The 27,868-nt window shown below is 44.1% G+C and overlaps 1 protein-coding gene across 7 annotated transcripts in view; it reads right to left on the bottom strand.

Annotated features, from left to right (window-relative positions):
* Positions 1-21,552: 21,552 nt before the first annotated feature.
* The window catches only part of CEP112 (centrosomal protein 112), a 359,448-nt gene continuing 353,132 nt past the window's right edge, over positions 21,553-27,868 (bottom strand). For 6 of the 7 annotated variants that reach the window (XM_075903958.2, XM_075903952.2, XM_075903955.2 and 3 more), the window contains 2 exons: positions 23,901-23,965; positions 21,553-21,996 (listed from right to left, as the gene is read on the bottom strand). In XM_075903958.2, coding sequence (XP_075760073.2) covers positions 21,993-21,996; positions 23,901-23,965 — 69 coding nt within the window. In that variant the 3' untranslated portion in view covers positions 21,553-21,992. Of the gene's footprint in view, positions 21,997-23,896; positions 23,966-27,868 lie in introns of those variants that run through there. The other variant, XM_089771972.1, reaches the window with a different exon arrangement.

Genomic DNA, 27,868 nt, shown 5'->3' on the forward strand with positions numbered 1-27,868 from the left:
GTCTCCTATAGACAACCACCTAACCTCAAGATGATTCTTACCAACCACCACAGGACATACCACACTAATACCAACCCTGGTACCTTCCCTTGCAACAAACCCCGTTGCCAGCTTTGTCCACATATTCATTCTGCTGATACCATTATTGGACCTAACCAAGTGAGTTATAAGATCAAGAACACATATTCCTGCGCATCCAGAAATATAATCTATGCTATCATGTGCCGAAAGTGTCCGTCTGCTATGTACATTGGACAAACATCTCAGACACTTCGCCAAAGGATTAATGCCCACAAAACAGATATCAGACAAGATCACAAAGAGAAAACAGTTTCTTGCCATTTTAACCAGAAAGGACACTCTCTCAATGACTTAACCACCTGCATTCTGCTACAAAGACCTTTTACATCTGCACTTGAAAGGGAATCCTCTGAACTGTCATTCATGTTAAAATTCGACACTTTCCAAAAAGGACTCAACAAACATTTGAACTATCTCACCCATTACCAAGATAGTTTCCCCAATTATCACCTCTAATACCATTAACTCACAAACATCCCACTCTCCCTACCTCTAATATCATCAATTCACAGACACTTACCTTCCTTCCTCCCCCCCCCCCCCGCATCCCCCTCCTGTTCTGCAATGTGATTTGTCCTTTTCATATTTGTTCATTTTTTTTTAATTGTATCCTTTGGTATATATGGTTGTGACTACTTTCTTCCACTATTTGATCTGAGGAAGTGGGTCTGGCCCACGAAAGCTCATCATCTAATAAACCATCTTGTTAGTCTTTAAAGTGCTACATTGTCCTGCATTTTGGCTCAAGAACTGTGAGTTTGGACAGCTTACTTAGGTTCCCTTTCACAAAAGTGCTTGAGCGTGAATTTAAATGCTCTCCCGGAGAGATACTGTCCTGGATCTGAATTTCCACCCTGAGTAGTTCCATTGAATTAGTATGCGTACATGAAGGAAACTCAATCTTAGGGTTAGTCTACACTCAAAAGTTTAAAGTGCAGCCACAGCAGCGTGTTAAACTGAAAGTGCGGCTGTGGCATGAGTGCTGGGAAAAAGCTCTCCCCGCATGTTATGTCCAGGTCTACACTAGAGCTGGAAGGTTGGCTTACTGTACCCAACTTCAGTTACGTAGGATACATAGCTGGAGTTGGCTTACTTTAAGCCGAACTTGGCGGTCTCCCTACAGTGGGAGGCTGATAAGAGCAAATGCTCCCGTTGGCTTCCCTACTGCTCGTGACTGCAAGGAATTCAGGCTCCATCTGGAGCTGTCCTCAGCGTTCGATTTATGAGTCTAAACTAGACCTGCTAAATCGAATGTCAGATCGATCTCTGGCGCGACGAGTGAAGACGTGTCCTACATAAACCACGAGGGGAGGATCTAACAGCCCTGAGTCCCTGGTTCACACTGGTGCTTTACAGCGCTGTAGCTTGCTGAGCTCAGGGTGTGTGTGTCTATATTTTCACATCCTTGAACCAGAAAGTGGCAGCGCTGTAAAGGGCCAGTGTAGACTTAGCCTTTGTTTTCCCGCCTGTTTGAAAGGAGGGTGATATACTATTACTTTGCAGAGCAGTTGTGAGGTTTAGCGACTGTGAAGTGTTGGGAGTGCCTGAATGTGAGGGGAAAGCATGCTCCTGGGAAATGTGGAATATCTTTGTTTTCAATGGAAGTGCCTTAGCCAAACTGTCCCATGCTGGTTCCTAAGGGACACTCTTCTGCGAGAACGCAACCAATGAAAAAAAAAAAAAAACAGTGCCATAAATGTCACCATTTTTTCCATGCGTGGGCACTCAGTGGGGGGTGTGTGAGGGGGGACCTAAATTATACAAAGCTCCTCAATTGGCTCTTAGTAAGAGCCCTCAGGAAAGTGCACAAATGAAGCCCTGAACTGAGAATCTACCCGCAAGAATACAACTAGTGGCATGTCAGTGTAGCGACTGGGGGAAGGGAAAAAAGGTGATAAAATACTTTGATAGAGAAAATTGGATTAGTGGTGGCAGTCTGGCCATGACATTCCTTGGGATGGGGGGAAAGAAAAAAACCCTCTTGTTCACTTGCCCCCCACCCAAAGAAGGCCTCGCAGCCAAAACTTCACTCCCTCTAATCTTTTCTTTTTTCTAGCTGTTATGTTATTAACCCCTTTTCTCATTTAGCTACTATGAATAGCTCAGTGGGTAGCATCCTTCTCAGAAAGTGAAAAAAAAAACAACCCTCCTTGGAGATGCGGCGCAACAACAGAAATGCAGACAAACTTCCAGCTCCAGCGCTTGGATGAAAAGTCCTTTCTCTGATTCTGTCTGGTGAATCCTGACATTACACACCAAGGTAGCCGCAATTCCCCCGTTCCCTTTTTAAAACAGGCACAATCAAGGAATTTATCTGCTGACCTGCCCGGGAATGGTTCTAGCCTCTTCTAAACGCCATGGACACAAAGAGGAGATTGAAATAATAATAATAAAATAATCTGTGCTGCTTGTTGGGAGAGGAAAGTATTTAACTATAGTCCCACTATGGAAGGAATACGGCTGTTTGCAAAGCTTGTTATAGAGTCCATGCTCTGTAGCATGTCACCATCACTGAAATATGATGAGAAGGGCCAGATCCTCTACTGGTATAAATTGGCATCACTCCATCAATATCAATGAATGAGAAGGATAGCTCAGTGGTTTGAGCATTGGCTAGCTAAATCCAGGATTGTGAGCACAATCCTTGAGGGGTCCTTTTAGGGGGGCCATTTAGGGATCTGGAGCAAATCTGTCAGGGATGGTATTTGGTCCTGCTGTGAGGGCAGAGGACTGCACTTGATGACCTCGCAAGGTCCCTTCCAGTTCTATGAGATAAGTATATTGCCATATGCATTTATATGCTGATATGTCCCTTCTGTCTGATATTGCATTCCGTGAAGTTCATGGAAGTTTTGGGGTGATCAGAATTAGGCCCTAAACACATGAACGCTGCTAACTCCCCCGCTCCTCTGCCACAACTCCTTATGCACCAACCATCCGAGGCAACAAACAGCATGCCAAGACATTTTATTATGTACATAGTGCTAACAGTGCCGAATGATGACATCATCAAGGCTACACATCATATAACAAAATTGCGCATGGTGAAGTCACTTTCTGCTGGACTTATTCGGCTTTCATACAGAGAATGACTCATTGTTTATGAAAACCTAAGAGTTTTCTCAGAGAAGTCAACCGTGGTTGTGGACCCAACGTCTTTTATCAGTCCGTGTCAGACTACAACAGCACTTGACACAATCTCTCCGGTTAGAAATAATTGACAATGGTATGACACGTATAAGACACATATGACCACGTTTAGGTTTGTGCCTGTGCAAGGGAGTTTATGGGACAGATTCTGGACTCTGCTGCCATGGTGTAAATCCAGAGAGAACCCCATTGGCCGAGGTGGAATTACATATGATCTACCCTGGTGTAAACTAGAGCAGGGATTTGCCCCTCTACCAAAGTATCAGGTCCATTGGCCCTGGATCCTACTTCCTGAGGTGAATGGCAAACTTGCCTTTGAGTTGAGTGGGAACAGCCGCTAGCCCTGTGTGACCTTTGTGTGTTTCCCGTGCTATAGGGTGGTAAGTGCATGTTTAACTCAGTCATTAAACTTGCATCTGAGGGAATAATTGCCTCCCTGCAGGTAGCTGGGGAGTTTAAGTCGGTTGGCACTTGGACTTTGAATCAGACCTGGCTCCTGATTGGCTATTGCCAGTCTCACAATGGTGGGGCGGCAGAGGCTTTTAAAGTCACACAGCCTGCTGAGGCCGTCTGCTGTGGAGGAACCTCTGGCCAGGAAATGCTACAGCAAGCTCCAAATGCTGAGATCCGGGGTTGGTTTCCAGCAACCTGACTGCCCCAATTGAAAACTAAGGGCTTAGTCCGGTGAGAAGCCGAGCACTTTCTGTGAAAGTGTTAACCCTCCCCCTTCTTCCATTTACAGCTGAGCACGCTTCCCACCCACCCGTCTCCTTTACCCCAGCCCCATTCTAACCTCTGGAAAGAGTTTGCCCCTAACAAGGAAACTCCACCCGTTCCCACAGGGTGTGTTTACCCAGCCTCCTTTTGTCAGAGAAGGAGGATTCTTGCACCCATCTGGGGACAGACCTTGAATCTGACTAAAATGTCCTGCGAGCTGCATGGAACTTGGCAGGTCTTCAGAGGGCGAGAGCATCCACACGGTGTAGCTCCCAACTGCCTTGTGGCCTGTCATTTCTAACTCCACCCCCCTTCCAGCACCACCTGACAAAAAATGTGCGCTGGCCACACCCACAATATATAGAAGGGTGGGCCCTAAGAAGGAGCCATTTTTGGCCCTGAACTTTGTGTGCATTGCATAATTATGCAAAAAACAACCAATAGTCTCAGTGGTTCCCAAACTTTTCGGCATCATGCCCTTTTTGATTTTTGAGAAACCCTCATGCACCCCCCTCCCAAAAAAATAGCAGCAAAACTTGGGTGGGATTGACGGGTGTGTGTGTGGCTGGGTCGCCTTATACCCCCCTGGAAGTTCTTTATGCCACCCCGGGGGGGGGGGGGGAGCATGCTCCCCAGTTTGGGAACCCATGATCTAGCAGCACCATAGAGACTAACGAAACATGTAGATGTATCATGAGCTTTGGTGGGTACAACCCACTTCTTCCGATGAATGGAGTTATTAAAGGCCCAGTTTCTTCCTTTCCTTTCCTTTCCTTTGAAACTGGATCTTTAATAACTCCATTCATCGGAAGAAGTGGGTTGTGCCTACCAAAGCTCATGATACCATCTACATGTTTCCTTAGTCTCTAAGGTGCTGCTAGACTATTTGTTCTTTTTTAAGTTTTTCCAGTTACAGACTAATGCGGCTACCCCTCTGATGCCTAATTATGTGTTAGCCTATTACCAGCTGTCACGCTGTCTCACTCGTGATCTTTTCATGCACGATCTTTTCATAGGGCCAGACGGCCACAATAGAGAGACCCTGACAAACCCATTGCTCAAGTACTGGCATATGCTGTGTACGGTCTATAATAACCTCCTCCCGCTCCTGCCTCTTGGCATCTAGGGGAAATGCAGATCTGTCCTTTGAAATAGACCTTTCAAAGCACTAGCTGCCAATCTTTATGCCATAAACCTAATCTGAGGAGAGGATCTCGCAAGACAGAGCCCTGAGTGCATCTTGAGGGTCCAGGAGAAGCAGACAATTAGCTTTGTAAAGGGCTGTGAGAGAGGCAGCTGGAAGATGCCATTTAAGCACAGAGGGCTGTTCGTAATATATTAGCATAATAATTAACGAGTCGGGGCTTCTGAACGGCACTATCTATCAGTGGTTCTCACCCTTTTCCATACTGGGAACCACCCTCCCTGCCCTTCTCCCATCTAGTCAGGTGGTAGCTGGGATGCTCCCCCTCCTAATAATATGGGAAAGGCAGGGTGACCAGGACCCCCAGCTAAGCATCTCTGGGATAAACTCTCCCTCACACAGAGCTCCAGCAAACTGCCTGGAGAGGTTTATAGCAGCATTTGTAGCTGTGTTTAGAATGCATGAAAATTCTGCTATAATTTCGTCTGGAAAGTGCTTTTTAAAAGTGACCCCAACCCCCACTTCTTCTTCTGGCCACCACAAGGGGGTAAACTTATCTCAGCACAACCTGGCTGACAAACGGTGAATGGCGTCTTCCTTTAAGCCAAGGCCCGGAGTACAATTATCCAAAGCACCCAAGTCCAGCTTCTCATGTGACATAGGCCCTAACTCTGATTGAAAGTCCGTGGGACTCAGGCATTATTGAAACAAAATATCCCTGCAGAAATAACCATGGGTGTGAAATACGGGTCTGAGCAAACTAAGGGTGTGTCTAGACTACTGAGTTTTGTCGACAAAAGTGGACTTTTGTCGACAAAACTATACCAGCGTCTACGCTACCGCTGAGTTCTGTCGACATAACGTTGACAGAACTCAGCAGTTTTGTCGACGCTGGTATACCTCATTTTACGAGGCATAACACCTTCTGTCGACAGAAGGTGTTATTGCCTGTAGGGTTGCGTCTAGACTACAGGGTTCTGTCGACAAAGCAGCTTGCTTTGTCGACAGAACTCAATGTGTCTGGATGCTCTTTGTCGACAGAAGTCGACAAAACTTCTGTCGACAAAACGCGGTAGTCTAGACGTACCCTAAGAGAGAATGTCGGCAACTTAGACAAAAAGGGGAAAAAAAAGAAAGAAATTGTAGTTATGTCAGAGAATTCTGTTTTAGCCTAAATATCTCGCAAGCTTAAGCCATGGCACTTCGATATATTTATAAAACAGCTTGCTTTTCCTAGCCACATAAGCAATAAAACATAATTTGGCAGAAAAAGGCTTGAAATACTCACCCGCTTTCTCTAAACTCTCGCCTTAAACACAAATCATTTTCTGTGGATAGGAATCAAAAACTAACTGAAACCTCAAGTGCTCAAAGACCTGGCCTTGAAGCTCAGCCTTCTCTCATCTATCCAGTCTTTGGCAAAATTGACTGAAGAAGAGATCGGACTAGAGTTATAAAACTTGGATCTGGATCTAGATTTTTAAAACCTCCTAACATAGGAACATAAAAACAGCCACACTGGGTCAGATCAAAGGTCCATCCAGCCTAGTATCCTGTCTTTCAACAGTGGCCAATGCCAGGTGCCCCAGAGGGTGTGAACAGAACAGATAATCATCAAGTGATCCCTCTACTATCACCTCTCTCCAGCCTCTGACAAACAGAGGCTAGGGACGCCATCTTACCCAGCCTGGCTAATAGCCACTGATGGACCTATCCTCCTTGAATTTATCTAGGTCAGTGGTCCCCAACCTTTCCTGGCTGCCGTGCGCCTGGGGCGGGGCCACCCATGCGCCACACTCCCGGAGCTAGCACCGCGCATGTGCTGCGTGCCAGGGGTAGGGGCTGCCTACGTGCCCTGCGCCAGCACTGCGCATCTGCCGTGTGCCTGGGGCAAGGGATGCCCTTGCGCCCTGCACCCGGGGCCGCCACTGCACATGTGCCGCGCGCCTGAGGCAGGGACCGCCCACGCGCCCTGTGCCGGTACCATGCATGTGCTGCATGCCCGGGGCAGGAGCCGCCCATGTGCCACGTGCCTGGGGCCAGCACCACGGATGTGCTGCATGCCGGGGGCGGGGCCAGCTCAGATGTTTCGGCGGGGGCACATAAATGCCCCGGCGGGTGCCATGGCGCCCGCGGGCGCTGCATTGGGGAGCACTGATCTAGGTCTTTTTTGGACCCTGTTGAAGTCTTGGTCTTCACAACATCCTCTGGCAAGGAGTTCCACAAGTTGACTGTGCTCCACGTGAAGAAAAACTTCCTTTTGTTTTTTTAAGCTTGTTACCTATTAATTTAATTTGGTGATCCCTAGTTCTCCTCCTGCCTTCAATTAAGGAGTCATGGTGTATTCTGCTGGACAGTGACAAAATTAGTCATGAAATTCAGATCTCCATTCCGCACTCCACAAAGTGCTTGCCTGGATACTTCATTGAACGGGGGCCAAAAGTTCAGGACAATCCAGAGCTGGGATCTGGGGCAAGTCCCTTCTCTAGTTCTAAGTCAGACTTAGCAAGCAGCATCTAGCTGACCGGTTTTGTTTGTGTGGTTACCCATCTCACCATTCATACTTACTTAATTACTCAAGGTGTTTGGATTTGCAGGAGAACAAGAGAAGAGTTTCAATCAAAGAGGCCTTAAGGTATTCAAATCTAGGAGCTCAGAGTACCCAACAAGCATCAAAACCTGTAGCTGTTTTGAAAACACAGCTTCAAATGCACACTGGGTAGGGGAAAGGTTTTAACCTGGCTGACTGGTAAACAAAGCCCTCCCTGGAAGAATTCACTGCTACAAAGCAGGGCTGGGGGCGAGGTCAAAGGCTGTGACCTTTCAGAGCATAAACACAAGGAGCTGAAGGGACTTCCTTAGCTCACATTTACAATGGAAGGTGATTTCAAGATTGTTTTAACCACCGTTTTTGGGTTGACATGATGGAAGGACTCGCCATACTTTGGACTAGTCCCACGGAGAAATTCTTCCCCCACAGTATGTTTTATGGTCTGATCTCCAATCTAGTTTTAATTGGCCCAAGCAATCGAATAATGCATATACTTGATGCTTTAAAACAGCCATGGATGAAAAGAATTACGAGACAAATCAGCTGGAAGAAATAATCAAAACTCAAATATGTGAAAGATAATTGGGAAAGATAATGGTTAGGATCATTTGACTACATACTCCAAAAGCAACAGCCCACCTTAAAGTGGATGTGAAAGCAGCAACAAACACACACACACATGCACGAGATAGCAATTAATATAAATTAGAAGCTAGACATGGTAGAAAATTGAAAAGGGAAGAAGAAGGACACAAGGAGAAATCTACCAGAGAGTAAAAGGGAACTTTTCAGATATCTCAGTAACAAAAAGAACCCTAACAGTGGTATTAGTGCATTATTGGATGGAAATGGTAGAATTGTTAATAATAATGCAGCAAAGAAGTTCTCAGTACACATTTCTGTTATGTATGTAGGTATAAAACACGGCACCTGTGCAGGTGCACAGCTGTAATGCTTCAGGGAAGACACAACTTTGCCAACAGGAGTGCTTCTCCCATAGGCGTAGTTAATGCACATCCATGAGAGGTGATAGCTATGTCAAGGGAAGAAGCCCTCCAGTCAACACAGAATTGTCTACATCAGGGACTAGATCGTTATAACTACTTAACTGATGTAAGGCCTACGGAGGATGTAAAACAGTAGCCACTCAAGTTAATCATCTTTAAATCAGCAGATCCAGATAATTTGGCTGAGGTGGTCTGTGGCCTATTCATGCTGAATTTTAAGAAGTCTTGGGGAAGTTGCAGAGGTGTAGACAAAAGCTAATGTTGTTCCCTTATTTAAAAAGGGTAAATAGGTTAACTTGAGTAGTTCCCTAAAATTGATCCTGGACAAAATAGTGAAATGGCTAATATAGGACTCCATTAATTAACATTTAAAGGAGGGTAACAGAATAATGCAATCCGCATGAGTCTGTAGAACACACAGCTTTTCAAACTAATTTTATATCATCCTCTGGGGAAAGAGTGAGTAATGGTGTTGATAGAATAAATTGAGACATCTCTAAGGCTTTTATCTTGGAACTGAATGACGTATTGAGTAAAACACTAGAGTAAAACAAAATCTGGATGATACATATTGAATGGCTTAAAGATGACTAAGACATATCAAAAAGCAACTGTAAACGGGGACTCAATGGGAAGAAAACATGCATTTCAAAATAAGGCTTTCCCTTTTGGTTTGGCATTTCTCAAAATTTGTTCTACATCAGGGCCATCTGGCCAGAAACCAACATCTTCTGCAGCAGCATGAGACAGGGGCTCTACAGCTTCAAACCCCCCAACAGTTCTCAACCGGCCCTATGACAGGGTTAGTAATCAGGCTGATACTTATCAGCAAAAATCTGCACCTTTTACAGTCCCCACCAGACAAAGAATTTTTCTTCCCTAGCTGAAGGATCTAGCTTTGAAGTCTGAAAAGCAATCCAGCCCAGAGATGAATTAGGAACAGAACAACCCTGTACCCTTAGACATGTCAGCCTAGTGGGGCAGCCATTTGGACATTTCCAGATGGGAACCTTATCCCTAGCAAACACGTTTAATGCTCACACATGGTCTACGGCTGCTTAAACTCATCCATTAAGATGGCATTGTGCCAACTTGAGAATTATCTGGATCTTTTCGCTTAGGTTAACATGCCAGTGAAGGGTTTAGTCAAGATGCTTAATATTGAGCGTGCCACCTCCTTGGTACCATCTACACCATAGTTATAACTGTCTTGGGCCACTCATGACAAGGCTGTGTGTGTCAAATTTATAACATGGTGTGGTGTTGCCAGCAGAGATGCGACCCTACCAGAAGTAGGTAAGGGACAATGTGCTAGAGCGGTGGTTCTCAAATAGGGGTCTGCAGGCCATTAGTGGTCTCGGGATGCCTTGCAGGTGGTCCACAGAATGAGCTCAGCCCCCTCCCTCCTCCTCTCCACAGCAGAGAGCTGGCAATGGCACTCTGCAAGGTTGAAGCAAGTGTCTGGGGGAAGGGGAGAAGAAAGGGGAATGTGGGGTTTTTGGAGGGTTTTTTTTTTTGCTTCTCACGTGTGTGGTCCCTGACTGATTTTTCTGTGGGTTACTGGCCCCCGACCCAAGAAAAGATTCCCTACCCCTGAGATAAATAAAGACAATACTGAAACCTTTTGTGCTGGACATCAATGAATATTTTACTTCATTTAAAACAAAGTTTGGTAAACTAACATGAGAAAGTTAAAGCGCTTAATCTGCTGAGTAATTTCAATTAATATTTCCTTTCTTACTGGTTAAATTAAACCTTTCTCCTTAGCTGCAGCCCTAGCAAAATGGCTCGGGTGTAATTATATAAATAATGGCGAGTTGTCATTAGCAACTGGTGGCCCACGGAAAGGTTTGCATTGTGCTGGGTGGGCCATGGGCCCAAAAGTTTGAGAACCACTGTGCTAGAGCCACTATTGGTTCCTTATAAAATGTTAATCACAGTTTGATCCTACGAACATACAGGCAAAACTAACCCATGCGCCCAGTCCTATCAATGCAGCTATGGGTGAGGCTGCTCCCATCTGCATGGCCTCCTATTGACTGGTCGCAGGACTGGACCTCAGTTGTGGGAGAGCCACGGGCATCCCAACAGTACATTACATTTGACAGATGGGCTCTTTGGGGAGGGGCTCTGTCGCAGGGTAAGTACACGCCATCGCCTCCTTTGGAGGGGGGAGGGGAAAGACAGTTATAGCAACCACCCAGAGCCTCTGGGCAATAAGGTATAGTGACCGGAGTCAATATGGCTGCCTTTCCTCACAGGGTGTCTGGTCTACTGGCCAGAGAGGGATGGGCATGGGCATGCCTACCCACACTGGCACTGGGGGGTGATAAAAGAGGCAACTGCCCCGGGGCCTGGTGATTAACCCCCCTCTCCCGCCCAAACAAACTGGATTGTCCTCCATTATGAACTTTCTTCGCAAATCCAAGGGCACTTTTGAAGGGTTGAGCCAAAGCCCATTTAAGTCAATAGAAAGTGTCTCATCGACTCCCCAGAGTTTTGGATCCGGCCCACCTAGCACACGGAGATGCTGAAAGCAGACAAGAGCTAAACAAGAGAGAGGAGGGCGAGGTGGGGTGTGAGGCGGTAAATGCCGGGATACAACTGGCTTCCTCTAGCCTGCCTCACGTTGGAGGAGATGGGGTAGAGAAGGAAAGAAAAAATGAAATCAAACTTTCACTCCGTGGAACTTTGCTGGGTCTAGTCTTTCATAGTAAGCTATGGGGTGGCGGTGTTAAAACTCTCTTAGCTGCAGAGAAAAAGAAAGCAAATGAGCACCTGAGTGAGCATAATTCATCCCCCAGGACCATTTGCAAAAACCGTTGATTACTTTGGCTTCTCTGGATATGTTGCAAATTGGGGCTGCCTGCATGATCAGTGGTGGTTTGGAATTTCAAAACCCTTTCCTTGGGGGGGGGGGGGGGCGGTTCCCAAAAGACTCATGCCAAGGGTGCTATATTTGCTCCACGGGCTACTATGGCTGGTGAGCTTTTATGTCTGGCTAATGGGACCCACCCTGCAACTTTCATACTGTTAACTGGAATTAAAAAGAAAAAGGAAAAGTGCACACGGCATAATTACCTGACAATGAGGTTCTTGGCCCTCTACTTCTGCCACTGATTGAGGGCTCTTTGTAGCTGTTTTTACCACCTCATTACCTTGTAGCGGGGGTGGAGCATTTCATTTAATCTTTCTGTAACTTCTGTTTCCTCTTAGGAAATCTTTAGTTGTGCAGGACTGACAACTGTTTGTATCCTAATTGGTGCTGGGTTTTTGATGCGTTGTGCTCAGAAGTCGCAGCACTTCCGACCAAGGAGAATTGACTCTACTGACCTGACAGCTGAGAAAACGGAGGACTGTTCTTTCATTATTTAGGCACACATGGGATGTGCTGGGAACCATTCAAAAAAGCTGAAGTTTGTGAACTTTCCACTTGGATTTAGACTCCGTTGGGGGTTTTGATAAATACCACACGCTTTGGTGAAGCCTTGGAACTCAATTGTAGAACTTTTCGAAAATCACCCGTAACTGCTGCTCAATAGTGGTGTCATCACAACAAGATGTAGAATTAACAGGAGCTTGGACACTGTGAAATGCTAACTCCTTAGCGGAGATGGACAGTTTTGTGCTAATACAGGCAATCATGCTAGAAGAAATACATGGTCAGGAAGAGGAGCTTTTATGTCTACATGGTGTTTTAAAATCCATGGCAGCAAGTCTCAAAACCCAGCTCCTCCTGACCTGTCCAGGGCTTCGGAATCTGAGCTGGAACATTTACACAGCTGTTTCTAGTGCCACAATGTGAGTCACTGGTGAGTGAGGGTGAAACTTTGGACTGTCAGCATCACAGCTGTGGGATTTAAAATGCACTGTCGACACCCCCAACTGCTTTATCTGCTGACTGTGCCTTTAATGACTTTTATACCTCCAGGAGTCAACTGAGGCCAGATCTACACTACAGGGGAAGGTTGAATTAAGATACACAACTCCAGCTATGTTAATTACAGAACTGGAGTCTACATACCTGAAATCCAGTTTCCGTGCGGTCTCCACAATGGGAGGCTGATGGGAGCAAATGTTCTCATTGGCTTCCCTTACTTCTCCTGAGGAGCAGGAGTACTGGCACCAATGGGGGCACCCTCTGAATTCGATTTAGTGGGTCTTTACTAGACCTGCTAAATCGAACTCTGGAAAATCGATCCCGGCAGCATCAATGTTCCCCGTAGTGAAGACATGGCCTCAGGAACAGGTTTCTAGTAAGGCATTCTGTACTTACATGTTTTGGTGACTCACCTCCTTTGGTGTTCAGAACACTAAGAAGGCGGCAGTTAGCTGAAACATTAGTCTGCCAATTTGCTTCATTTATTCATTTTAAAACACACATGGTGGAAATTTGGTATTTATAAAAATAATCTTTCAGCTGAACACTAAACTCAGGTGTGAATGTCCGCAATTCCCTTGAGTGGTAGGGTAGTGCTATTATCCTCAACGCACAGAGGGGAAAACTGAGGCACAGAAAGTGACTTGCCTGCAGTCACACAGGAACTCTGGAGTTGAGAAGGGTGTTGAATCCAGGTTTCCTAAGTCTTAAATAAGTTCACTAATGACTGGGCAATCCCCTTGTACTAGCGGATAAGTAATATTGATTTGAGTGAAACATAGTATTTAGGAAATTACAGTGCAAGCTTCCTCATTCTACCTCACCAAGGTTGCTTGAGTCTCTGCTATTCCAGGCCTGAGCCCTCATGTGACAGTGCTGAGCCATGTGTTCTGACCTGCAGATCGCCTGCTCTTCCAGCCCAGGGTTTCTCTGGGGCAAAGAAACAGACAGAAACAAGAAGGGAAACATCCCCTCACTATCTCCCCAAACTTCTGTACAGTAGCCCTTATCTCATATGTGGGTTTTTGTAAGTGTGAGCAGTTTGTAGCGCTCAGACCATAAGAACAACTAGATAGTGTCAGACCAATGGTCCATCTAGCCCAGTATCCTGTCTTCCAACAGTGACCAATGTCAGGTGCTCAAGAGAAAGTGAATAGAACAAGGCAATACATCAAGTGATCCATCCCCTTTTGTTCAATTGCAGCTTCTGGCAGTCAGAGGCTTAGGGACACTCAGAAGATGGGGCTGTGTCCCTGATCATCTTGGCTAATGGCCATTGATGGATCTAGCCTCCATAAACTTATTTAATTATTTTTAAAAACGAGTTATACTTTTGGCTTTCACAACATCCCCTGGCAAGGAGTTCCACAGATTGGCTGTGGGCTGTGTGAAGCAGTATTTCCTTTTGTTTGGTTTGAACCTACTGCCTATTAATTTAATTGAGTGCCCCTGAGTCATTGTGTTTTATCCCTTAACAAAAAAACTCCCTATTCGTTTTCTTCACACCCTTCAGGATTTTATAGACCTCTATCATATTCCCCTTTAGTTGTCTCTTTTCCAAGCTGAATGGATCCAATATTTCTACTGTCACATGGAAGCTGGTCCATACCTAATAATTCTTCTTGCCCTGCTTTGTATTTTTCCAAATTCTAATGTATCTTTTTCTTAAAATGGGGCAGCCAGATCCGCATGTGATATTCCCAGTGTGGGCATACCATGGATTTATATGGTGGCATTGTGATAGTTTCTGTCTAATAGCTATGCCTTCCCTAATGGTTCCTAACGTTCTCTTAGCTTGACTGTTGATGCACAATGAGCAGGTGTTTTCAGAGAGCTTGCTATGACGACTTCCTTGAATGGTAACTGCTAATTTAGACCCAGTCTTTTCTATGTATATTATGTTTTCCAATGTGCATTACTTCGTATATCAACACTGGATTTCATCTGCCACTTTGTTGCCCAGTCACCCTGTTTTATGAAGTCCCTTTGCAACTCTTCACAATCAGCTTTGGACTTAACTATCCTGAATAATTTCATATCATCTGAAAACTTTGCCACCCTGCTATTTACCCGAATGTCATCGATCCCACTCCAGATCCTTCCTGCTATTTACCCTTCTCTGCTGGGGAAATGTATAACTGGTTCCTTTGTTTCCTATCTTTTAACTAGCTACTGATCCATGAGATTCCTCTATAAGTCTGGGGTGGGAGGCATGCTGAGTGGAAGACCCCTTAAAACATACTATCTTCGATCCTATCCCCCATTAGAGCGCAGTGCAAAACCTGTCTAAAAATCAACTTCATTAGGAGAGGAGTGAGCTGAGGTGTGGCGGGGGAAGGGAGCGCTCAGGCTTTGTTGGCTGGAGAGCACTTTAATGCTGGCATTAGATCAAAGGGAGTTTGTAATCTTTGAAAGCACAGTATTACATTCTTTATGCACCCAGAGGTTGGGACAGAAGCTGTGATTATGCTAATTTATTTACATATGTAAGTGCACCCACACACGCACAATTTAGCACGTCTATCCTCTTTCTGACTGAAGATCTCATTGTGTTTTATAAACGTTACTTTTGCTTCACAATCTCTTGGAAGAAGCAACTGTTCTCATGCCGTTTAAACAACATGCCTGCTGAGTCTATGGAAGTTAGGAACACGGTCTGCTCTCCCAGTTTCATACCTTAAACACCAGACCCTTCTTACCTCTAAAACCTATTTTGGAAAAGCAAAGTGCCACCTACTATAGAGGGGGAAGGATGAAGTCCAGTCTTATGTATTTATTCAAGAGATGCCTGTTGAGAATAATTTTCCATTGACCTATAGATCCTCATGCACATTGAAACGTCAACTCATTCAACACCAATGAAACAAACCAGTAGAAGATAAGTGAGTGTCCCAAAGAAATGTCGAAAAGAGGTAAAGATATTCCTAAATACAGTTAAGCACAGCCCTAATGAAGTTTCAGGTTCCAACTTTTTGGAGGGGATGTGTGTTCATGATAAACAAATGGGTCCATTAATTTTCTAACAAACTTGTCTCCCCCTCCCATAATTCTCTTATAAACTCAAAGGCTTATTTCCTTGTTCCAGGAAGCGCTATCTGAAGAAAGACACATTGTGCACAGATAATGGGTGTTGGTGGTGAGAAAACAAACCGAACAGTTGCGAAGTCCAATGAGTGCACGGCGGATTTTCCTCCTTGGTTCAGTGAAGTTCCTATTAAAACGCTTACGGCTCTTCAGCTGGGCCAACCTTTTGCCCTTCAGTGCAACCATGAATCCATCCAGTTACCGTGCTGAGAGGAATCCTTAGTATACGCAGCCCAAAGGCAATGAAAGGGATATTCTAGTACCAGTAAAACTAGAGTCTATAGGAAAACGTTATCCTCGTGCATAAATTTGAATGATTTCCTTGGAACTCTATCTGGGGTAAACAGTTGGGGGACCCTTGAGATGCAAGTCTAGAGGTCTGCAGTGTAGCCACTGTGCCGAATTGTTGATTTGAAGTATGAGAGCACACCCTGCTATAACCTTGTGCATTTGACATTGCATTTTCCGGATGTTCCGCCTTTTGAAGAGGTGGGGAGGAACACAGTTTCTTTTAAAAAGAAAAAAAAATAAGGCTCACTCTCACAGTAATTTGTTGTCTCCCAACTAATTTTCTTTCCTTATAAAAGGATAATTAAATAATTCCAAGTAAGTCTGGCTTATTCATAACATCTGGGAGCTCTGGTCCCACTGCATTGCTCAATGGTAAAAGGCAAAGATATTGATAGTCTCTGTAGATTCAGGATCCCTTTCTTAATGATAGATTTCCTTACAGAATTAGAAAAGCTCTTCTAGATGTCAACTAGATCACACTTCTGCAGGGAAACATGATTGGTTAGGGACACATCTACCTTCAGAAATGCCCTCTGTAGGCCTTCGATTTCCCCACTAGTTAAATGGAAGAACCTGTTATAAAAGTAGCAATCAAAAGTCCACTGTCCAAAGTCATATACAGTTGTAAAACATTTCCAATTATGAAGGAAAGGGAATGAAAGAGAAATGGGAAAAGAGAGGCAGGTGGATTTCAATCAGAAGGGATGGAACTGGTCCCATATTAACTAATGGGGGTGAAATCCTTAGCTCTACTGAAGTCAATGACAAAACTTTCATTGAATTCAGTGGTGCCAGAATTTCATCATGGGTCATGATCTTGAAGATTTTCTTTGGCAAAGCTTGACTAATTAGTTTTGGTTGAGTAAGCCTAAATCTGGCTCTTGTGGAAGTAGTAGTGATCACTTGGTATCCAATTCAGCATGAGCAGAATTTGGTTCTTAGTGAGCAAACCTGAGAAACAGAAGCTAGTAAGTTAAAAATGTGGCATGTTTAACTTATTTTCCAATTGCAGGACATAAATATCCTATTATTTAACTCATCCCATAAGCATGGACATATATATTTGCTTGGTCTTAGCCCCTGTACAATAACACATATTTTCCATTTAGATTCTGATGTATCAGCTCACATTTAAAATTCATGTTCTTCCCCTCTCACTGAGCTCTAGGCCTCTAGAACATATGAAATAACGTTGACTCAGGCTTAGACGGAGCCCTTTTCTACACATAATATTGTTTTAGGCTAGCATTTTCAAGTGCCTATATCCTATTGAAAATCAATGTGGTCTGGCCACACAAATACCTTAAACCTCGTTGAGAATTCCAGCTTTAATGTTAAATATATATTGGTCTGTGAGAACACTAACTCTGGGTACTATCAGCAATAAAGCGTTCAATAGATTTTGGGAAATGAAGAAGTGGGAAGACTGAAGGTTACATCTACACTAGCACAGGGTCAATTTAGCAGGTCTAGTGAAGACCTGCCAAATCAATCACAGATCACCCTTCTGTCAATCCTCTTACTCTATGAGAACAGTAAGGGAAGTCAAGAGAAGAGTTTCTCACTGTGGTGTAGAGACTTAAGGTAGTTTAAATTTAAGGTAGTTTAATGGAGTAGACTTATAGATGACCTATGTTCCACTTGGAATACAAGGGTTTTTTAGTAGTAGTAGTAGTAGTAGTAGTAGCAGCAGTAGCAGCAGCAGCAGTTTAAGTTGACTTTTGCTGTAGTGTAGATGTAGCTTACACAGTTTATAATGCTGGCATGTAACTAATGAAGGCCTCAGGCCTTCTTCTGATACAGTTTATACTTATATCATTTTAATGCAAGTCTAGCTCCATTGACATTAACAATTACTTCTGATTTACACTACAGTAAGTGCGATAAGAACTAGATCTCAAGCCTCTAATGCCAGTGGTTAACCAACTGATCATCATGTGCTATCATAGCATCCAACACTTATTGGTAGAGATTGGTTCATTAATGGCTGTTGGTAGAAATAAATGGGTCTGTATGATGGTTTTCCACCATCTGTTCTCTGATTGTTACTAACACTTTGATTATTTCAAAGATTAACATTTAGCAGATAAGGTCATGTACAATTTGAGTATCAACATATCAATTGATATCAAGTTCCTTCATTGTGAATAACAGAATTATGAGACACCACACAAAATCCTCCACAACCCATATTTTATCAGTGACCCCTTGAAGCAAGAAAAGAACCCAAAATTTGGTAACCAAGAAGAGCAGTTTATAGGCTAAAACCTGCATCAAAAGAAAGAGGGAAATCTGATATATTCACAAATGGTAAATCAAGTGTTGTGATGGTTCGCTATAATGGAAGATAAGATATTGGATCATATTGTGGCAACAAATGGTAAATAAAAGATATTTAGAAATGCAGACTTGGCGGTCTGCTTTATACATTACTCCAAATTCTCAAACTACACATACAACGTCCGCGTCATTACTCTGCAAGAGCCTGATACTACAAAGTTATCTGCTTCTCTCTCATGTGAGAGCATGTTCGCAGGATTGGGATCTTAATCAGTCCCCCTCACTGCTTATCATCCATAAAAGTAATTTCAAAATGTAGGGAAAAAAGTTTTACTTAATTATCTTCTTTTCCTGGTTTGAACTGATCAACTTTGTATCTTTCACTGGCTTTATCAAAGACGATGCCAGCACAAGAGTGCATGTAATTTTAAGTGGGCTTTAGTTGGTGGACTTAAAACTGATCATGCATTTTAGTTTCAGTAACTTGCAATTTCTGTACTCTTTGATAATGTACTTTAAAGAGCAAACCTTCTTTAATGACAAGGTTTAAAAGAAACGACATTTCTGAACAAAATATCAAAGCTGAGAAAAGTCAGTTCTTTAAAAAAAAAAAGTCTGAATTAAAATGACCTTGTGTTCTGAAACTTTTTCATATGATATTTGATGTTCTGTCTTCCCTTTCTACTGTCCGAAAGAGCCGTAGTAAAATTCATTAATGCTTAGTGCCTTCATTGAATTGTGACTTGGATTAAGATAATTTTAAAAATCAGACTCCTGATACATTCTCTATTAAGACTTCTTATCATTGGGACTGCATATATATGTTCAAAAAAGATCAGTGTAACTTTTAACACTACAGGATATTAGTGACCACAAATATTTTCTTCCAGTAACAATAAGTCTTCTCTCTTAGGAGCAAAGCCATTTCTCAGTTTGAAACAGCATGAAATGTTGAAGTTGTTTGTATAGAGTATGGGCAATTTACTGAAGAGCATCTGTTATGCTGGGGAATAATAAAACAAATCTTAACAATTAAAGCACTGTTGAAGAACAAAGCAAAGGGGTTGCATGTGGGGGCGTGTGTGTGTGTCTATTCCTTTTCTTCTAAATTTAAGAAAAATAAACATTTGTTACGTGTATCACAAGGGCTGTGAGCTGCAGCAAAACAAAGTTTCACCTTGATAAGAGCAAGGAGTTCCTCGCAACTGGTGAATGATTTCAATGTCCTTTTCCAAAAACTGTAAGCCTACTTTGCTACAGCTTGTCAATGGTGCGGTGAAATCAGCCACTTTCAGCTGACAATTCTTATGCAAGAAGGTGAAACTAAGATAATGGGCCTTAACTAGCCAGTCAGCAGTAAGAGTAACAAACATGAAACCAACTGTTACCTGTTCGTTCAGCACCAGTGCGATTCCTCTTGATCATACCACTGACTGGGAAGGCGCAAAACTCAACTTTTTTAAAAAGTGAGAAACATTGTAAAAATGAGAGCAATGCCTTTTATAGTGTGAACCTAGGGCTGGTGTAGTCTTCCTTTGCTTCAAAAGCACTTTCTCCAGTAGGGGAAGATCATCTCAATTTCAAAACATTTAGATTCACCAAGCTCTGCTTTTTGCCCTTATTCTTAAACTGTTTGGTTGAGATCATCGCTGATGTTAACAACCCCTTACCTCAGTATACAATAAGAGTCAGATCTGCATTCAGTTAGTCTACCCAGGGATCCATGTGCAATGGAGATTTGTGCATTAGTTTGGCTACCGCACTGATTTCAAGAGCCCTACAACCACTCCGATAGGTGCAGAAATATTAGCAGTATGCTAATCATCAGAAACACCGCATCCCTTGTGCTTAGGAAAAGAGGCTTCATCATAAGAGAAGCTTCTATCTCAGACTCATCACAAACCAATTTTCAAAAGCTAATCCACTCAATTCATAGCCTGCAACTCAGTGAACTCTTGACATTTCTTCTCAAGAGTTGAATTAATGTTGCCTTACATCTTTTTGAATAAACAATTTTAAATTTTTCTACCAACAATGAATATATCTTGGCACATCGCTCCTAGTAAAATGCACAGTCACTCAAGGGGGGCTTTGTGGTACCCGCTGCATCACTTCTCTGATTATCTGAGAGCTGTGAAGAACTCTTATCCATAAGCAGTGGGACCACTAACTGATTCAGAGAAGACAGAAAACCTGGAGCCCAGCCAAGGATGGAACAGGCCAGGACCAGTCTCACAATTAACAAAGCACCAAGCAAAGGTGGAGAAGAGAGGGACTGAAAGCTGGAAGAAAGTTTCCTTTCCCAATGGTCCTTTCCTCCCTCATTTATCTAGAGGTTAGATGGGGGGATATTAGAGTAGCCTGTGAGCTGTGGGCTCAGCATGGATGCCATGCCTCCGCGCCCCGAAAAGTAAGCTGGGGCTCAGTATGGATGCCATACCACCATCCTCTGAGAGGTAAGCTGGGGCTCAGTATGGATGCCATACCACCGTGCTCTGAGAGGTAAGCTGGGGCTCAGTATGGATGCCATACCATCATGCTCTGAGAGGTAAGCGGGGGCTCAGTATGGATGCCATACCATCATGCTCTGAGAGGTAAGCTGGGGCTCTATATGGATCCCATACCATTGTGCTTGCTTACCATCACCAAGCTTTTTATCATTATTATAGTACTCATAACAACATGATGAGGAAAGTACAGAAGGATTATCACCACCATAAATAACTTGCCCAAGACAATTGTCAGTGAATTGCTGTCTCCACATCAATTCTATTTGCCAGAGGCACACTTGGGGAAAAGCAGCTGGTTTCTTATATTCCCCACGTCCCAGGTTGTGGATTCAAACCAGCAAGCGATGGCCATTTTTGAACAGTGTGAACACCAGGAAAAAAGAACCCAGGCTGACAAGGCAAGGAGTGTGTGCTTTCAATTCCCATTGCTTCAATGCCTCAGAGCCTGTAAGCACCGAGGCACCCACCAAGTCTAAGTATCTGGGTAGTGCCCATGACTTTGCTGGGACTACTCAGATACTTAAAGTTAAGCACATACGTTTTTGCAGACTAGGGGCCCTTGTTTGACTTTTATCTTTTCAAAAGACACCATATAATCTATTGCACTTTCATAGTAATGAACACTGTCCCGTGGCTGCCGCTCCTTTGCAATGCCCATGGCTGGCCCTTGTGGGCCATTACTCAGAACAGTGACGGCAGGCAGCACTGGAGAAGTTTCCATAGTCATAACAGGATTTCTCCCCGTGACTACATCGCAGCATTTTTCAAGTGAAAAAGTTGAAAAACCTTTATTAACATCATGACTGTTTCAACAAATGAAATGTGCAGGGACCACAAAGAATGTCAAAACAAAAAAGTACAAAAGAATATTTTTAATATTATGTAAATATATGAATGCGAAAACAATGTAAAGTATGTTTTAAAAATATCTTGAACAATAATATAAACATGATTTGATCATGTATAAAATTGAATAAAAATGATATTAGGAAGGAATAGCAAAACCAACGCTAGAGGGAATTTAGTTTTCCAATAAGTAAATTGAGCATATACACAAATACATTTAATATATCAAAGTTGTAAATCTGTAATAAGATAATGGTAAAAAATAATTCAAGAAAGAAAACAACTCAAAAAATACTGGCATGAATGATGGATGTGCTTTCATGAGCTTAATTACATTTTCTGTGCTAATAAGACAGCCACTGATCTCACAGTTTAATTTACAAGATCCAAATCTTCAAACCTGCTGAAAGAAGTCCATTTGTCACTCCAACAATTTCATCTGTTCCAGCAGTTACCTACAAATTAAAATGCTCTACTTAGTTATTTCTTACTATTAGTTGTATTAGAAAGTGCTCACAGGCCTGGTGGATCAGGCTATCCACTGAAAACATACGTATTACAATCAGTCCCTGCACAGAAGATCTTATCCCCAAACAGCACACAACAATGACAATTAAGGATAAAGGGGTCTGTTAATGAATCAGTGTGAAGATGACACTTTACCCCAAACAAGAAACAAAACAAGAATTGAGCATGAATGAATCTTGTGAAAGATTCTAGCCTGATCCTCCCGCAATCACAGAACAGTCTGAAGCAGTACAGGCTGCTCCAAACCATCCTGACAATGCAGTTTAGCCTTATGTATATTCATGTTAAGACAATGGTCAAGTTAATTTTCCTACCTATCTCCTCTATTGGGTGGGTACTAAATTAATTACTCACAAGCTACCTTCAATTGTGTTGCTCAGCTTTTGGACTGTAGTAACCTGGATCTAAACCAGTGACTGGGTCTCCATACCATTAGCAATCTCTTAGCCATCTAGTGCTCTCTGTCTGAAGACACTGAGGGTGTGTCTAAACTACATCCCTTTTTCAAGAGAGGGATGTAAATGAAGCACTTCGAAAGTGCAAATGAAGCCAGGATTTAAATATCCCGTGCTTCAATTGCATAATCTTGTAATGGCGCTCTTTCAGAAAAAGCGCTATTTCAATATTGAAACCGCAGTCTAGATGCGGTTCTTTCGAAAAGGGGGCGCTTTTTTGAAAGTTCCTGTAAACCTCAAAAAATTAGGTTAAATATGTGGTTAAAAATGAGGTTTACAGGATCTTTCGAAAAAGCGCCCTGTTTTCAAAAGAACCACATCTAGACTGCGGTTTCAATTTCGAAATAGTGCTTTTTTCGAAAAAGCGCCATTACGTGATTATGCAAATGAAGCACGGGATATTTAAATCCCGGCTTCATTTGCACTTTTGAAGTGCTTCATTTACATCCCTCTGCCGACAGAGGGATGTAGTCTAGACATAGCCTGATTGTCAGGCTCAGTGGAAATACTTAGACCAAAGCATTGCTGTGTAATTCCATTGCTCTCAATGGAGATAGATTAGGGATATATTAAAATACTGAATCAATATGTTTATCTGACAATGTCTCCTAAAATACTAGTTACCGAACCAAAAATCTTAGGGAGACAACACCCATACCCACACCCACACGTACATATTTTATCATCAGTCTAAGCTACACATATCCAAAATGTCAAAAAGTCCTTTTAAGATTCATATATTCAGGATAATTTTTGTATCTTACACAGTTTTGATTACACTAGCTGCTGTTTATATGTGCACATCCTGTTCTTTGCAGAAATCCGGATGCAATATAGACAATTATCAATGAACCCTATAAGGACAAAAAACTTCAATGACCTTGCTTGGAAGTTTCCTTTTCCCCAATCATCCATGTGAATCATTTACTCTAAGGGCACGGAGAATCTTTTTATTGTTGTTGCAACACTGGCAGTCATTTATTTTGGATGGTGTGCATGTCTGAAACCAAGCTAAAGCTTGTGAAGATCCTGTACTTTGAAGCTGTAAGCTATAATATTAAGAATTGCATCATCGTCTTCTAGCTTTCAAAGAAGGCAGCACCCTCACAGACTTGCAGCTGTGCACAGAGCCTGTTTCATCATGAACATGGAGGCAAGGCTCAGATTTGTATTGCACCTGCAAGTTCTCTTATCTTGCTCTAAGAGTACTGACTAAGCACTGCAGTTAGAAGAGCTGGGTAACAGTGTGTTTCCTGAAAATACGGTTCTCTTTAAACTGCAACCATACTGAAGCATTTTAATTGAGCTGTAAAATTTCAGTAGCTGAGACACACAAGTAGGCAGTGGTACAAATTGATGAGAAGATACTCATTTACCTTCTGGTATGGTACACATTCAGTTCTTCCTGTAGGACAGATGCTCGCTTCTGCAGAAAGTTTACCTACAAAATACATCCCATATCAAAGTAGAGTCCAAAATCTTAATAAATCAATTGGTACTTGTTTCAAAGAGACTAACATTACTGTTTAAAACCTGGTTTGCGCTGGATAGAGAAATCACAATGGCACCTTGGTTGCAAACTGGATTTAAGAAGGATGCTTGACAGAGAGTTGCTAGTAGGGATGTAAAAACGTAATGTTTAACTTGTGAACTAAGCAGGATCCCGTGGATAGGGAGCATGGTCAGAGCAGCGCCCAGCTTGCAGGGCTGCTGGCTGCTGACCTTGGCCCTGGCCCATGATGTGGTGGGCCTGCCAGGGTGCAGCAGCGCCCCAGGTGCCGGTTAACTAGCTGTTGGTAAGCATCACCTGATAAGGGTGATACTTACCAGCTAACTGGTTACCAGTAAATAACCTTAGCTGCTAGTGTGGTTTCCATGGTGTGCATACCCACAGCATTAATCCTGTACCTTCTCCATTCAGTCAGGAGCCAAGGATGCCAAGACAACTTTTTGGACTCAGAGTTATACTGGATCATGTCGCTTGTGGACTTAACATAGGCCTGAGAATCTGAGTTCTAATCCCAGTTCTGACACTAAATCAGTTCACTTCTCTACATCAGTTGCCTAACCTGAAATATGGTGAAAACAATATTACAGTTTCTTACAGAGTGAGTGAGAGAATTCATGCTTATATTATTTAGCATGACCATGGTAGGACAGCTTACAAAACGTCCATGCGGACGGGCAGTGAACAACTGTAGCAATGTATTTTAAAAGTTTTAGAAAACTTTGCTGAGCAGGGAATGTTTGTTCATTTTTAACAGTACTTGCTCCCTCCAGGAACAATTAATAATCCTGACAGGTGCAAAGATTCCACTGTCATTCGCCTCTGATGTTTTCAAACAGGAATTTCAACAATTTTCAAAAATGAGGACACCTGTGCTTCAGAAGAGATCCCTGCTTCCTGAATGGTTTGTGACTACTGTATATTGCTGCAAATGCAGCCGGCAGCAATGTGTTTCTGTGTTAACTCCCAGTTTTAGGAGTCTGAAGTTACTTTTAGTCTTTTGAAATGCTGCTGATCCTAAAAGAAGCCCTCCAGGTGTATATCAGTTTCAATTTTAAAAAACAAAACTCACTGTAAGGTGAAGTATTCTTATATCTGTCCCAATGGAATGCTCCCTACCAAAGTGAACAGCAAACCATACTTTTAAAATGACCTTTTACTATCAACTGGAAATAGATCTTCCTGGTTGAGCCACAAACCTTGAGTGTTTTGTAATTATTTTAATTAGATTAAACTTCACTACCATTGGGAATTTCTTTACATGCAATAAATAAATATCTGCAATCATAACTATTAACTTGTGTCGCCATTCACATGTGGGAATATAAAGCTCACTATTATGGAAATTCATATTTCTGTTAAAGACTGACATTGCCAAGGGAAATTCCCATGCACAGCAAAAAATGTTACAAACTAACCTTTATGTATTATGAACAGAGAATATAAGTAAATTAAACTAACAACCATTTCTAGGGAGACAGATGGAGAATGTGTGCATCTATATTAGCCTGTGTTTCTTGGAAATTAGAGTGGATCTATATAGTATCTCATGTACCTAAAACTATAAGCAGTTTTATTGTAACAACCTCGTTTAAAATGTTTTACTAAACATACCTGAGCTCCCCCAAATTGACTTCTGCATGAAAAAATTACCTTGCTTTAGATCTCAAATAACAATTTAACCTTTCATCCCACCTTCCCCTGCCAAACCTCTGGCATTTCATGAACATATGGAATTTCAAATAATTGCAAGTGAATCATGAATGGCTCCGGAAGGATTCCGCTCCTTAGAATGACGTCTGTACATCCCATCACCACCTTATCTAGATATACTTTTGCATTATAAAATCAAAGAAATGCAGGGTGGAAGGCATCTATAAGCCATCTAGTGCACCCCCCTCCACCCTCCACACACACTTAGATAGGACATCCCTGACAGTTGTTTGTCTAACCTGTTCTTTAAAACCTCCAAGATTTGGGATCCACAATCTCCCTTTGGACCCTATTCCAGTACTTAACTCTCCTTATAATTAGGATGTTTTTCTTCTTGTGGGTTACTTCTTGTCCTACCTTCAGTGGACAAGGAGAACAACTGATCACAGTCCTCTTTATAACAGGCCTGAACATATTTGAAGATTCATGTGATTCCCCCTGTGACGGCGCGTTGGGGGTCCCCCGTCTCCTGCACCCCGAAATGGCACAAACAGACTGCACCAGCCAGTGGAATTGAGGGTGGTTTATTGCTCCTCCAGCACAGCGCAGCACAGATGTAATCTGGTTACAGGAACTGGGCTAGGATGCCTCAGGCCCCCTTGAGATGGGGGAGACTGGGCCCCTAAACTCCAGCCCCTTCCCCTAGGCTCTCCTCCATGCTCTTCCACAGTCTAACTAAATTCCCCTCCAGCCCTGCCCCCGCAGCCAGGGCAGCATCCACCTTCCTTTGTTCCTCTCCATGGGGGGTGTCTGGCCCCTGGTTCAACCAGTTTGGCCTTATCTCTGCCTAGCGAGGTTTTCCCTGCTGGGTCTTGCTCCAGACAGCAGGGGTCACCACAGCCCAGCAATTACCCCCACTACGTCACAGTTCTCCCCCCTCCGAGAGCGAACTGAGCAGGGTCACTCCGCTCGTGACCTAGGGAAGTTCGGGTCCTCTGCGTGGGAACCCGCCCTGGGGACATGGGTGCTCCCCTTGACTCGGGCCGGCCGTGGCGAGGCCCCACATGAGCTGGCTTCCCTCTGTCCACTCGCCGCCCCGCTCCAGGGCAACTGACGCAGGCCTGTCCTCGGGGGTCACACCCACCCTTCCACTGGCCTTGATCTCTGGCCAGGGTCTCTCGGGCTGGGGCCATGAGCCCAGCGAGCCTTCTCTGGACAGCCAGGGCGGCTTCCACCCCCGAAGCTCCATCCAGGGGGGTCTTCCCCTCCCATAACTCTCTCAGCAAGCCCAGAGGGTCTATCTGGGGTAGAGACCCCCAAGCCGCTTTCCTCCTGTCTTGGGCCTTCCCGCCCCTCTGGCAGGAGTCACAGGACCGGCAGTACCGCTGCACGGCTGTAAAGATTCCCGGCCAATAGAAGTGCTGGAGCAGCTTCAGCCGGGTGCTCCGGATCCCCCGGTGGCCCCCAACGGGGACGTCGTGGGCCAAATACAGCAGCTTGAGGCGATACTTTCGGGGGACGACCAGCTGCCGCTGGACACCCCATGCCCTCGCCTTCCTGGGGGGGAGCCACTCACGGAACAGGAGCCCACGCTCCCGCAGGAATCTCTCCTGGCCACCTCTCCCCCGGGGCTGAGCTGCATGGAGGCCAGCCTGGTCCCTCAGCCTCTGCAAGGAGGGGTCTGCCTGCACCTCAGCCTGGAATTCAGCTGCTGAGGCAGGGATCGGGACCTGTCCCCCACCTCTGCCTAGGTCCGGAGTCCCAGCCTGGCTGGACCCCGTGTCCACTGGGATGGGACCCTGAGGACGCTGCCAGGAGTCCTTCCCTGGACCCACGTTGTCGGCCCCCCGCTGGCTCTGGCTCCGGGTAGTGACTAGAGCCCGCTGGGATTCATGGGGCCACCCCTCTAGGTCATTCCCCATCAGCACCTCGGTGGGCAAGTGCGGGTGCACCCCCACTTCCTTGAGGCCCTCCTTGGCCCCCCATTTCAGATGCACCCTGGCTACAGGCACCTTAAACGGGGACCCGTCTATGCCCTTCAGGGTCAGCTGCGCGTGGGGTAGTATCCGCTCCTGGGCCACTATGTCGGATCGGGCCAGAGTCACCTCCGCCCCCGTGTCCCAGAAGCCCGTCACCTTCCTACCATCCACCTCCAGGGGTATGAGGCACTCGCTCCGCAGGGGC

The sequence above is a fragment of the Pelodiscus sinensis genome, chromosome 20 (genome assembly GCF_052426305.1).
Source record: "Pelodiscus sinensis isolate ZL-2025 chromosome 20, ASM5242630v1, whole genome shotgun sequence".
Lineage (NCBI taxonomy): Eukaryota > Metazoa > Chordata > Testudines > Trionychidae > Pelodiscus > Pelodiscus sinensis.